Source organism: Phyllobates terribilis, unplaced genomic scaffold (genome assembly GCF_046119375.1).
Source record: "Phyllobates terribilis strain yellow unplaced genomic scaffold, ASM4611937v1 Scaffold_332__1_contigs__length_2088354, whole genome shotgun sequence".
Lineage (NCBI taxonomy): Eukaryota > Metazoa > Chordata > Amphibia > Anura > Dendrobatidae > Phyllobates > Phyllobates terribilis.
The window spans coordinates 571378-585736 of record NW_027363092.1 but is presented as its reverse complement, the minus strand read 5'-3'; the positions used below and the strand labels follow the sequence as shown (position 1 = coordinate 585736).

Here is a 14359-nt window from a genome sequence, read left to right as displayed (position 1 = left end):
ACGCCAAATTATTAGGCCCATAGATTATTTCACAAACCAGAACAGAATTATTCCAGTTACTTCTCAAACCTTTCTTTGATACTGGTCATTGATAAAGTATAAAGTATAAAATGCCTCATTGATTCTAGTAGCTGCCTTTCACTGAACCTTGGCATTAAGACCAAGTATAATGGCACAGTGAAAACCACCCTTGACGCATGATATAAATGCTAGGCTTGAGAACACCGTTATTGTGAAAAGACATTTATTGATCAGCTGGAAGACTCGCTTCCTCTTTGGCAAGAAATACACAATTAAATTCACAGTCATGATAAGAATGTGGCTGGTTATCACAAAGACTTCTACACAACACAACTGATGGTCCCAACCCCATTTATAAGGCAAGAAATCCCACTTATTAAACCTGACAGGGCACACCTGTGAAGTTAAAACCATTTCCGGTGACTACCTCTTGAAGCTCAACAAGAGAATGCCAAGAGTGTGCAAAGCAGTCATCAAAGCAAAAGGTGGCTACTCTGAAGAACCTAGAATATAAGACATATTTTCAGTTGTTTCACATTTTTTTGTTAAGTATATAATTCCACATGTGTTAATTCATAGTTTTGATGCCTTCAGTGTGAATGTACAATTTTCATAAAAATACTGAAAAATCTTTAAATGAGAAGGTGTGTCCAAACTTTTGGTCTGTACTGTACATATACACACAAAAAAAAATGCAATACTACTAGGTTTTTGTTTTCAGTAATCAAACTGACTAAAACATGAATTGGGAAATGCTAGAAGCCAGTTTAAAGATGCGCAGAATAGATGCAGAGTTGATCCCATTGTGAATGCAGGATGCAATTTATTTTTGGACCTGTAGGACTTGGTGTAAGTTGCCATCTTCTACTGCATCCATCATCTCCTTGAAACCCTGCAGAAAAAAGGCACAAACTTCAGATAGCAACAATACTCACTGTGCAAGAAAAACAAATATAAATACACTAGATGATGGCCCGATTCTAACACATCGGGTATTCTAGAATATGTATGCGGCTGACCGGGAGCAACTAAATCAGCGAAGCAGTGTTTAAATGGGTTGTGCACTACTTTAAATTAACCCCCCAATGTATTCCCCCGGGGCCCCTAATGAATTTTGTAATTACGTCATGTTGTCAATACTGCTTGTGACAACATCGCTGACCACGCAGAGCCAGCACGTAATTCCCCCGGCTGCAGCCGGCTCTTGCTTCCGCTTACATCACGACTATTTGCGGCTGCAGCCAGTGGTCTCCTGTCCCGCGTACCACGGTGAATGTCAGGCTGTGGGCACGCTTATCCCCCATTGTGTCACACCCAGCATCCACCGCGCGCTCTGTCAATGAATGCGCGTGCGGTGGATGCCGGGTGTGACGGGATGGGGGATAACCCCGCCCACAGCCCATCACTCAACGTGGAACGCGAAACAGGTCATCTCATGGCTGCGTCGCTGCTGATCTCCCGATGGTGGCCTGCGTGTTTCAAATCCGCCGCCAATCCGCGACCGGGCTGCGCCAGTCGCTGATTGGTCGAGGCCGGCTGGCCACGACCAATCAGAGAAGCGGTGTTTTAAATTTCGCGCCAATATCGCCCACTGGTCGCGGCCGGGCAGGTGCGACCAATCAGCGAAGCGTGTTTGAAATCCGGCGCCTATTCGCGGCCGGACTGCGCTCGTTGCTAATTGGTGGCGGCCGCCTATATTCATGATATACCATATCTGTCTCTAGACAAAGACCTGTGCTAGGGAACATATGTGATTTACGTGTGTGTGTATATAATTACACATAATGAGTAAAGTTACGCCAATTATTAAGACATAAAGTATTCTCATACACACTGTGGCTCTCCTCAACAATGCGATATGAACTATGATTTCGTGATTTGTAATAGACTCTTTTGTTCAAATTTTTTGTCATTTTGGCATACATTGTATATATTGTAAATATTGTCTATGTGCTTTAACATACTGTTTCTGTTCCCCATTCCCTTAGGCTGCGTGGCCACGATGTGTTTTTCATGCGTTTCTGCTGCGGAATTTCCGCAGCGGAAACGCATCAAAAACGCTTGGTAATCCGCACCACATGGTCCTCAAGGGCATTCCGCAATGTCAATGCACATGCTGCGGATTATTCAGCAGCGTTTCAGCGTCGCTCAAAAATCCGCACCATGTTCATTAATTTTGAGGAAGCGCAGCGGAATTGCCGCCATTGACTTGCATTGAGACGCATAGAATCCGTGTCTGTACATTTGTACTCATGGATTATATGCGTTTCAATGTGCGTATGGTACCCAGTTCTGGAGGAGAGAAGACCGTCATCCAGACCTGGGTACCATTGTACCTGTGAAAAAAAGAATAAAATAATAAAGTTTATATTTACCTTGTCGCGGGCCGGACGGCTAGCGCTTATCTTCCAGGACCGGAGATGACGTTCTCGCGATATGCCGGCAACCCGGAAGGAGCGCGACAACACACGCGGCAGCACAAGCGGCAGGGGATCGGTAAAAGTATAGCTTTATTTTTTACGATCACACTATATAAATCCATGCTAGTTGTATGGATTTATATAGTGTGACCTAGTTGTCAAGCACTTTCCAAGTGATGCTATCGCCTGGAAAGTGCTTGTAGTCCGCATGTGTAAACGCATGTGAATACACGTGTATTCTGCAGGAAAAATGCATGCACAATCTGCATGCTTTTTTTCTGGCAAGGGAGATGCAGAAACTCTGCAGAAATTTTCTGCTTCATTTCTGCATCGTGGGCACATAGCCTAAGAGAGACTATGTGAGCAAGGCCCAGGAGCAGGCCGAAACGTAAAGGTCGCCTCTAAACAAATGAACTTTATTTGTGAAACCACCACTTGCACGTTTTTCTATATATCATTAAAACTTTTGCACTGAATCTCCTGAGTGTGTGGTGAAAATTTCTATACTGTAGCGATTGTGGAGTCTGCAACTCCCTTCCACCTGCACTTCACTCTATAGCTGTGTGCACGCTAATTGTTGTAATCGTTACATTACACTTATGTGCATATTCAGGTTTGTAGGCAATGGCTAAAAAAATGCAGAGGCTCTTATAAACAGCAAATAAGAAAATAATATACAACAGATCAGATATTCTCATTGGCATATGCTGCATGTAGGTGCACACTTATCTACACCACAGATAAAATACTTGAGTGCTGCTAAAACACGTTTAAACCCGCCCATGTCTCTGATCAGATTTCTGGCATTGTGCAACCTTTGAGTTATTCCATATGATAGTCTTTCGCAATTCGATAATTATAATATAAGAAAAACAATGCAACTTATTGGAAACCAACATTTCCAGGCGTTCCGTGTCATCTGATATAATAAAACAAGAACCACTGTGTACTACAGAGTCCCAAATTGTTCTTTGTATTAATCTTCCGCACAGTAATAGTGTATATTATACTATACCAAGCTAAATATCAAGGGCAATATATCAGACTTTATAACTAATTTTGGCAGTTGTACAGGGCCTTATTAGTATTATATTTGGTACATCGTGTTGGATAATCTATATTAATTGATATATACTCTTGATTTCATATCCGTTTTGTGTACCACCCATCAAGCATGTTTGCAGATTGGGTACAATTACACCACATATATACATCATTTATGGCAGCTGCTGCGTGGAGCTATCTATAAGGTTTTTTCCGTCTGCACTTTGCACTTTACCCCCTCCTTTTTGCCTGTCATTACTCCTTAATGAATTTTGATGTTTTTGCATAAATTTAGTGGCCTCTTTATTTTCTTTGTCTTTGCTCTTCTGATTATTGACGATTTGGCCCTGACTTGGTCCTTATCATGGTAGTTGGAATTTTTTGTATATGCATAGATATTTAATATATGCTCCTCTTGTGGGCACATACTACCATTCCTCCATGAATTGTATTTATGCACAATAATAAAGCATGGACATAGCATCTGTCTTAGAAATAAATTGTACACCCACTATCCAGAATCATCATCTAACGGTTTCTCCATATAAACAGATACCATCTTTTCCTGCATTAAACTTACTGCCGGACTTAAAAAGTACATTTATCTATGTTTTTTTCAGCTTGTGAAAAGGTGCAAAGGTGTCAACATCTGGTATAATCTGTCTCCATTCATCTTGTGAATGCTTCTCAAGGTTTTATCAATAAGGATTTTTGCCAGATACATAAATAACAATTAATTTTTATTTATTGTGAATGAAAGTGCAATCATACATGTTAGATTACATCGGTGTGTAAATTAGCACTAGCAACACCTAAATCTCCAGGTTAAAGAGCATATTCATTTACTAATCTCAAAAGACTGTCAGTCACTTCCAGAACAGAGACCAGGTACATACTAAGAGTAGCCACCTCCATATATAACTAACAAACAAAGCTGCACTCTGTGAAACTGGAATTGCATTACTGCTCTAGAAAATAGGAAAAAACAAGGATATTTAGCACTTAAATTGACCAATTCATATATGCCCAGTAGCCATGACAAGGTGACCTTCTTTGCTGGAAACCTAGCCTAATGTGAATCCTCTCCGGGGCAGGTAGCCTACATTTATATGGGTAGGTAGGATCCTGCTATGATTAAAGAAGTTGCCATTACTTTATATTTCCCCCAATGTATCCCCCTGGGGCCCCTAAGGATTTTTGCCATACCTTACGTTGCTTTTTCTGCCTGTGAGCGGCGCTATTGGTGGCCACGTGACCCTGCGCTGACGTCACGACAAGTGAGGCATGACTCAGCGCTGGGGTCCCCGCAGTGGCTAATGGGTTGTGGACGGGGTTGCCCCCGCGTCACACCCAGCATCCACCACGCGCTTTCCCAATGAATGGGGAGAGGCAGAGCACGTGGTGGATGCCGGGTGTGACGTAGGGGACTAACCCTGCCCACAGCCTGGTATCTACCGTGGAACCAGGAAAACAGAGACTCCCGGCTGCTGCCAGCACTTGTCGTGACATCAGCGGATGTCAGAGCAGGGGGTCACGTGATGCCTGTGAGTGTCACAGGCAGAAAAAGCAACGTAAGCTAATTACAAAAATCCTTAGAGGCCCCAGGGGGGGATAAATTGAGGGGTAATCTAAAGTACTGGACAATCCCCTTAAAAACAACCATAGGCTGATGGGTGGTGTGCTCGGTAAATGAGCCTATGCATACAAATATCACAGACTGACCATCATTTCCAGATAGAGAACAGGTGTGAACAAGTGCATACTAAGAGTAGCCATCTCTATATACAGTGGGGAAAATAAGTGTTTGATACATTGCGTATTTCACAAGTTTTCCCACTACAAAGAATGGAGAGGTCTGTAATTTTTATCGTAAAAACACTAACTGTGAGAGACAGAATCTAAAAATAAAAAAACAGACAGACAATCACATTGTATGATTTGTAATTAAATTAAATTTTATTTAATAAAATAAGTATTTGATCACCTACCAGCCAGCAAGAATTCAGGCTCTCATAGACCTGTTCATTTATCTTTAAGAAGCCCTCCTACTGTGCACTTAGTACTGTATTAATTGCACATGTTTGAACTTGTTAGCTGTATAAAGACACCTGTCCACACACACAATCAATCACACTTCAACCTTTCCACCATAGTCAAGACCAAAGAGTTGTCTAAGGATACCAGAGAAAAGTCCTGTAGCCTGCACAAGGCTAGTGTGGGCTACAAGACAATAGGCAAGCAGCTCGGTGAGAAGACAACTGTTGGCACAATTATTAGAAAATGGAAGAAACACAAGATGACTGTCAATCTTCCTCGGTCTGGGGCTCCATGCAAGATCTTGCCTTGTGGGGTAAGGATGATTCTGAGAAAGGTCAGGAATCAGCCCAGGACTACATGGGAGGACCTGGTTAATGACCTGAAGAGAGTTGCGACCAGTCTCAAACATTATTGTTAGTAACACACTATACCGGAATGGATTAAAATCCTGCAGGGCACACAAGGTTTCCCTGCTCACGCTACCACATGTCCAGGCCCGTTTGCCAATGACCATCTGAATGATCCAGAGGAGGCATGGGAGGAAGTAATGTGGTCAGATGAGACCAAAATAGAACTTTATCAACTCCACTCGCTGTGTTTAGAGGAAGAAGGATGAGTACAACCCCAAGAACACCGTCCCAACCGTGAAGCAACTTGGGGGAAAAATCATACTTTGGGGGTGCTTTTCTGCAAAGGGGACAGGACTACTGCACCGTATTGAAAGTAGGATTGATGGGGTCATGTATCTCAAGATTTTGGCCAACAACCTCCTTCCCTCAGTAAGAGCATTGAAGATGGGGGTGGCTGGGTCTTCCAGCATGACAATGACCCAAAACACACAGCCAAGGCAACTAAGGAGTGGCTCCAGTAGAAGCATTTCAAGGTCCTGTAGTGGCCTAGCCAGTCTCCAGCCCTGAATCCAATAGAAAATCTTTGGAGAGAGCTGAAACACAATGAGAAGAAGATCTGTATGGAGGAGTGGGCCAAAATCTCTGCTTGCAGTGTGTACAAACTTGGTCATGAACTACAGGAAACATCTGACCTCTGTAACTGCAAAGGTTTCTGTACCAAAATATTAAGTTCAGTTTTTCTATTGCAAAAAATCCTGAGCATTTCTGCATCGTGGGCACATAGCCTAAGAAAATCTTCCTTTTATAAGCATCTTGTACCTCCTCTACTTTATTCTGAATACTAAAATAGGGCTTTTAATAAGATTACCATTACTTGTTAGTAGTGTTGAGCATTCCGATACTGAAATATCGGGTATCGACCGATATTCGCGGTATCGGATTTCCGATACTGAGTTCCGATACTTTTAGAATATCGAATACCGGAATCGGAAGTTCCCATAATGCCTGCGCTCTGCAGTGTCTCTGAAGGATGACAAGCTGGATGGCAGAGCTCAGCTTACTGTACTTGTCATTTAGTGTTAAAGGATTTATTAAAAAAAAATAACAGTGTTTTCATGCACCGTCTCTTTAAAAAAGCCGGCCGGCAATTCAGCAGCGGCATACACAGGTACCCGATAATTTACAACAGAAAGAATAGAGCATCACACATAGATTAGATACATAGAAACATGTCAGTCACATATATAAGAAGTACAGTGAGTGTTGATTACTGTACTTGTCATTTAGTGTTAAAATAAACGATTTATTAAAAAAACAAATTGGCGTGGGGTTCCCGTAATTTTAGGCTCTAGCGGAGGTTAAGCAGACGGCTGGGGCAGATGTTTGAAGCCTGGGAAGGGGGTAATACCCACGGAGCTTCCCAGGCTACTAATATCAGCCCCCAGCTGAATAACTAGCCTTTACTAGCTATTAAAATGGGGGACCCCCCAAAAAAATGATGTGGGGTCCCCCCTATTTTAATAGCTAGCAAAGGCTAGGCAGACAGCTGGGTGCTGATATTAAATAGCCCAGGAAGGGTGCCATGAATATTGGCCCCCTCCCAGGCTAGAAACACCAGCCGTCAGCCGCCCCAGAAATGGCGCATCCATAGGATGCACTAATTCTGGCACTTAGCCTCGCTCTTCCCACTGCCCTGTAGCGAGGTTGATGTCAGCTTATAATGCCAGCTGACATCAAGCCCAGGTTAGTAATGGAGAGGCGTCTATAAGACACCCCCATTACTAACCCCATAGTCAAAGTTAAAAAAAAAAACACAAACACCCAGAATAAAGTCCTTTAATTGAAATAAAGACACAATTCTGTATTGTTCTAAATTAAACCATACTTACCATCACGCCCATTCCAGCTGAAGTCAATGTCTTCTGCAATAAAAGTAAAATAATAAAGCAACATCATCCTTACCTTTCCATGGTTCCCACGACAGCTTCAGCTCTGCTACATTGACATGACAGGCTGGATCGCAACAGAACGCTGCCATCCAGCTTGCCATGCCGCAGACACTGAGAAGCGCAGGCATGCTTGCGCTCCTCAGTGTCTCGCTGTGACGGCATAAAGATGAGCCGAGGTCATGTCCAATGAAACTCAGCTCACCTCATGCACGTCACTGACAGCGTGGGAGAATTCTCCTGCTCAAGCGCTGAGCGCAGGAGATTTCTCCCACGCTGTCAGTGACGTGCATGAGGTGAGCTGAGTTGATTGGACATGAGCTCACCTCATGCACGTCACTGACAGCATGGGAAAATTCTACTGCGCTCAGCGCTTCAGCAGGAGAATTCTCTCACGCTCACTGCAAGCACAGGAGAATTTTCCCACGCTGTCAGTGACGTGCATGAGGTGAGCTCATGTCCAATGAACTCAGCTCACCTCATGCACGTCACTAACAGCGTGGGAGAATTCTCCTGTGCTCAGCGCTTGAGCAGGAGAATTCTCCCACGCTGTCAGTGACGTGCATGAGGTAAGCTGAGTTCATTGGACATGACCTCGACTCATCTTTATGCCGTCACAGCCAGACACTGAGGAGCGCAAGCATGCCTGCGCTTCTCAGTCTCTGCGGCATGGCAAGCTGGATGGCAGCTTTCGGCACTGGATCACCCTGTCTGCACCACTGATTAATAAATGTTCGCCTAAGTGGACATAGGCAATGAACTGCCAACAAAGCCAGCAGTTAGTTATACTGAGCAAAACAGTGGTGATATCTGCAAAAGTAGCAGGACCTGTCAACCATCTACTGTAAACACAAGGAATGTCAATTCAACAGCTATTTACAGTGGACGGCCTGCTTTGCAGATAGATTTCTTGGCTGGTGTGAAAAATATTAACCATTCACAATTATTATATGCAACAAAATGTCTTCAGAGATGCTTTCGCCATCTTATAAGAAAGCAATTGTAATTACAACCCTTTTACCCATAAATTGTAACTGATCTGTACAAAGGCTAGAACGATTTCAATTAAGATAAATAAAATTTGGACCATAAAGTTTGGGTCCATTTTTAGAAGTGACCTAGTAATTTTGTATAAATACAAGGTCAGCACAAAGGTTTTCCTTACTGTCATGGAAAAAAAGTAAAATGCTCCAAGAGATGAGAGAAGAGCTTACACTTTTCTCTATGTAGCTGACCCCCTCCTTTGGAATTTGGTAACCCATAGATACGCCAATTGCTGAACAGATGTGAGGCCTTCAGGAATGTGGATTAGATTTACGATCAAGATGAGAGAGCTTTAGAAATGTAAAGATTTGGGATTCTCTTTGTCTGCTCACAAGAAAAATAAGAAGGGAGATTTGCAAGATCTGCGTCAATCCAACAGATAGGAAATCATATTTTCGGAAACGTGATGAAGTGGCGAATTCAAAGCACCGTTTCAAGTCGCTGCAGGACGACCAGAATCACATCAATTGAATAAAGAGCTGATACACAAGGCTATACGTATTTGGTCTCTATGCAAAAATAAAATCATGATACAAAAGATGACGTTGATATCGAGCACATGCAACATTCCGAAGCAAAGATATAGTCAATTTAGGGGATCTCAATTTTCTGAAACTGAAAAGTACAACCCTGCAGGAGTAAGGATGGGAGGGGGTGTGGGTGTAACTTAGAAGCTAATAAAAGGCAACCGCTAACTTTTAGGCGTGTCAGTACTTGGAGGCACAGTTCACCATAGATTCTGTCGGTTTTTCTGAAGAAGCCTCCCTCCATATACCTGAAGCCATGTCTGTGACGATAGGTCTAGTAATTTTTCTTGATTTTATATTTTCTGTATTTTGTAATATACAGTTACATAAAATAAAATTTTATGTAACTGTATATTCTGTATTGTTTTGTCCCCTTTGTAAAATCTTTTGTATATTTTTTTTATAAACACTAACTATCATTCTGGATTAAATATAAAATGTAATAGTTCTGTTCCCTATGTTCTATAAACTGCACCCCAAAGCCATACATTACCAGAACCAGACATCCAGTCAGCCTGTAAAAACCCGACTGATGGTAGCAGCTAATATTCCTTGGGTTATCGAGAAGTTAGCAGTGATCGTACAGGGGTATATACATAAATTCCATATGTTGACATCCGGAGATGTATATATCATACACGCACTGTTAGTTTTCCAATAACTAGCCTGTTAATGCAAACAGTCTGCAGCCTCCTACATTGATGGTCAGCCAATCGTGTAATTGTCCGGAATATAGGGGACAGCTGAGAGCTGAAAATGGTTTGGCGTGACCTTCCCGAGCTGTGATAATCTTTAAGGGGTTGTCCAGTACTTTATATTACCCCCTGTCAGGAATATTATAAAATATTAATATCAGGAGAATGTCCTTCCATCGCGTGACACACATGTTCACCCCCCCTCCCTTATTCTCCTTCTGCTAGTACAAAAGCCCCAATTAACGCACGACTGATAAATAGTTATTCACATACGGCCAGGGAAGAAGTGTGAAAACTTCTTTAGGGAACCAAACCTCTTATCTCTGAGAGAGCAGGGTGTAATTAGAATGCAGGCTGGCCCTAATTTGTAACTGTTGAAAGCTAGTTCCCCAGCTTCAAAGGGGAATTTGCAGACATGATGACTCCGATATGAATTATGAGATATTAGGAGTTCCATAGGTCCGACAATAACGAGACCCAAATGGGTAGTGACCAAATCAGCCCCGGAATATGCAGGTATTTTTCCACGGCTGTAACCACAATCAGGGAGCTGCAGCGCAAAAACACCCGAATAGCAGACTGCAGCTATGGGATGCATGATATCAAAAGATAAAATCATAAGGGAAAAAATGGCGTAGTTTGCAAGCTTCTGCGATCAACGAGCGATGAGTTATCGCAGAAGCTAGCATTTTCTAATAAAAATGTACAGGCTGGAGACCGGCCCACATGATGTCACCACAAGGGGCGTGTGGCCAGATCTCCCCTTAGGCATAAAAGAGTCTATGGAGAAGACAGAAGTACTCATTGCTGGGGGGGGAATACGAATTATACGCAAAGGGTCCTGTTCAATAACAGCAATCTGGAGAACCCCCCCTCCCACTATATTGAATCGTCTCCGCGATCGTGTAGTGTAAGTAATTCTCACTCTTTATCCTGTTTATTTTATGTAACTGTTTATGTATTTTAATGTCCCCTTTGTAACATCCTTGTATATATTTTTCCTAAACACTGCCTCCCTTTTGGATTGAATATAAAATTTAATAGTTCTGTTTCTTTTGTTCCGTAATCGTTCTCCTCCCTGAAGCCATAATGCTACCGGGTTGGTTCCTGACCCGATACAAGTCCATTAACACCGGGCTTGCATCAAACGAGAAACTGGTGGCAGCATACTATCTGGGGGATTTGAGGAAGGCTGGCAGTGACGGCCGGAGGTGTGGATATATATTACTGGCGCAGCCAGGGAAATATATATATACCGCCCTCACTGCAGAGGGCCTCAAATACCCAGTGGGCTACAGGACAGCCTCTCCGGCGACCACTCGCTCTAGGTGCAGTACCTTGACTGACCTGAGAGGCAAGGGGGTGCCAGAGAGTTGTGCCTGTATTGTGGCGTCACGGATTGGTGACGTGTAAGGGATAACACACCACCGTGTTTTCCCCCGCTGGTAGCAGCTTCCTGGCACTACTTACTCTAGGTGCAGTAGCTTGACTGACCTGAGAGGCAAGGGGGCGCCAGAGAGCTGCACTCACTGGCCGGCAAGTTTTCCTGACACCCCCCCCAATGTATTCCCCCGGGGTCCCTAAGGATTTTTGTAATTACCTTACGTTGCAGATACTGCCTGTGAGCGGCGCTATCACTGGCCGCTCACAGGCATATTGTGACCCCCGGCTGCAATCCCCTGATGTCACGACAAGTGCTGGCAGCAGCGGAAAAAACGCAAGGCAATTCCGCATGTAGAAAACGCGCGATAAACGCGTGATGAACGCTTGCGAAATTCCGCATGCGTTTTTTCCGGGAGAGGAGATGCGGAAATGAAACAGAAATTTTCTGCTTCATTTCCGCAATGTGGGCACATAGCCTAAGACCTCAATCTGTGGTGCTTTCGGTATCTCCAGTGCTCCGGCCGGCTGCACTGATTTGAGACAAAAAAAGACTGCCGCTTTCAGCAAAAGTGACATCAATTGCTATGGGTCTCTCCTTAGGAAAAAAAACTGTCCATTATTTTAGCTTTTAGGACACCTGATTGTTCAATTATCCCCAAATGCAGACCGCTATCTCACTCTTCAGACCAGTGGTCTGAGAGTGTTTAATTGAAATATACACCTACTTTCTGCTCTTGACATTGTGTGTGTGTGAAATTGCTTTTTCTCCTATGTTTTCTAATAATCTTCATACTCCAGAAAGAGCTCCCATTTAAACTACCTTTGTGTGCCTGCTTATAGTAATTAGATAGTGGATGTCCAGTAAATTGCCTATTATTATTATAGGCATGTTCTTTCATCCTAGTGTATAATGCCTGTTTCGTTCTTCCCACATACAATTTTTGACACGGACATTTACGGTGATACAATAGATTACTCCTTTGCTTTGGCAAGTTATGTAGTCTTTAATGGGAAACAATCCCTCTGTTCTGAGTATTTTAAGTGTTCTTTTAGATTCTGCTACACTATGAAACAGCTTACATTTTTGCATGGAAAGAAACCGAATTTAGAGGTGTGGGTTAGGTTAGTTTTTATGTACAGATTTTTTACTATATTGGGAGCAATACAATATGCTAGATTTTTGCTCTCCTAAATACAAAACTTGGATTTTTTGAAATTGAGTCCCCTATCACTTTCTCCTGTTGCAAAAATACCCAATGTTTTTTTAACTATTTTTGAGAAACCCACAGTCTTTTGTGAACTGAGTGATGATTGGAATGTGGATGTCAGTAGGATCCTTAGTAGATTCCTCCAGATATTTACTTCCATTAATTAATAAGACCTCCCTGGACATTTTTTCCACAGTAATTTTTTACTTCTTGCTAATTTTTTTGGTAACAATTTTTTTTTGCCATATTAGACTCTTCCTGGGAATCTTTTAGGTGTGCGCAGTTTCTCCTGACACACATAAATTGCCCTTTGGGAATATTATTAAACCAGATGGGCAAGTGACACCTTTCCATTGAGATGTAGTTATTGCTATCTGTGAGTTTATAAAAGGATTTGGTGGCTACATGGTCCTTATCGCTATATATCGTGATATCCAAAAAATTAACTGATGTAGTACAAAAACTTTAAGTGAGTGGAAGATTAAATTAATTTTTATTGATATTATTTAAAAAGCTCCTAAGGGACTCTTCCCCTCCAGCCCAAATAAAAAAAATATGTCCTCTATAAAACACCTCCAGAGGACTAGATTCGCACCAAGATCACTATCGAGGGTATGGTGTTCCCACCAACCCAAATAGAGATTTGCAAAACTTGGGGCGAATTTTGTTCCCATCGCGGTTCCCCGCGTTTGAATGTAAAAAAATTATTTGCATTTAAAATACTTATGCGCTAAGATAAATTAATTTTATTAAAGATGCTATTGTGGGGGGCGTGGCTTGGCTGGACATGTGAGCGGTTGCAGGACAGATCAGCTCCGGAGCAATAGCCTGTAAAAGTCTCCACTGGGCCCTAAATAGTAATAAAACCAGAGATAGCATCTCCCTCTGAGCTCCTGTAACCATTGGTGCACAACAGAGGAGATTTTTATGGCTGGGAAAGCAGGCAGAAGGCACCGTGAGGTGACTGCAAGAGCTGACAGATGTTCTCAAGATGGCGCCGAGAAGCCGAAGCTTTCCACATCCCCAGATGCACAAGGCAAGTCTTCTTCCATGAACGCTGCAGTTAAACTAGCTAGATATGCTAGGACAAACAGAGCAGCCCTCTTGAGTAATACAGCGCAGACACAGATGAAGGGGATGGCTTCTCTGCTCTCCCAGGAGATTGTGACAATACAGATAGTACTGACACCTCAGATAAGAGCCTGCAGCTTCGGCCAGAGGTTAACCCCTTCAGCACTCTCTCAACCCAGCAGACAGAAGACCCTATAATTAAGGATGTTTTCATGGTTGTTACACAGTATGGATCTGTCCTGTCCTCACTTAGTAATCAAATGGGTGAGATTAAGGGAGAACTTTCCTACATGAGACAGGGGCTGCAGAAAGTAACAGATCGCACCACAGCAGCTGAGAGGAGAATTGGTGATTTGGAGGATAAACAGCCTCAAATTATCAGTGACAATCGCAGACATGACCAACAGATCCTGGCATTGCTAGCTAAAACTGACGATCTGGAGAACAGACTCAGGCGGAATAATATAAGGGTAATTGACATCCCTGAAAAAACCGAGAGCAATAACCCTACTGAGTATTTTGAGAAATGGCTGCTCTCCCTGTTTGGGGCAGAACACCTGACCCCTCTATTTGCTGTGGAAAGGGCGCACAGAGTTCCTACTCGGCTGTTACC

At 42.9% G+C, this 14359-nt stretch overlaps 1 protein-coding gene across 1 annotated transcript in view; it reads right to left on the bottom strand.

Annotated features, from left to right (window-relative positions):
• Positions 1 to 227: 227 nt before the first annotated feature.
• Positions 228 to 14359, bottom strand: part of SH3BGRL3 (SH3 domain binding glutamate rich protein like 3) — a 55159-nt gene continuing 41027 nt past the window's right edge. Inside the window, exon 3 of the mRNA XM_073666562.1 lies at positions 228 to 913. Coding sequence (XP_073522663.1) covers positions 845 to 913 — 69 coding nt within the window. The 3' untranslated portion in view covers positions 228 to 844. The remainder of the gene's footprint in view (positions 914 to 14359) is intronic.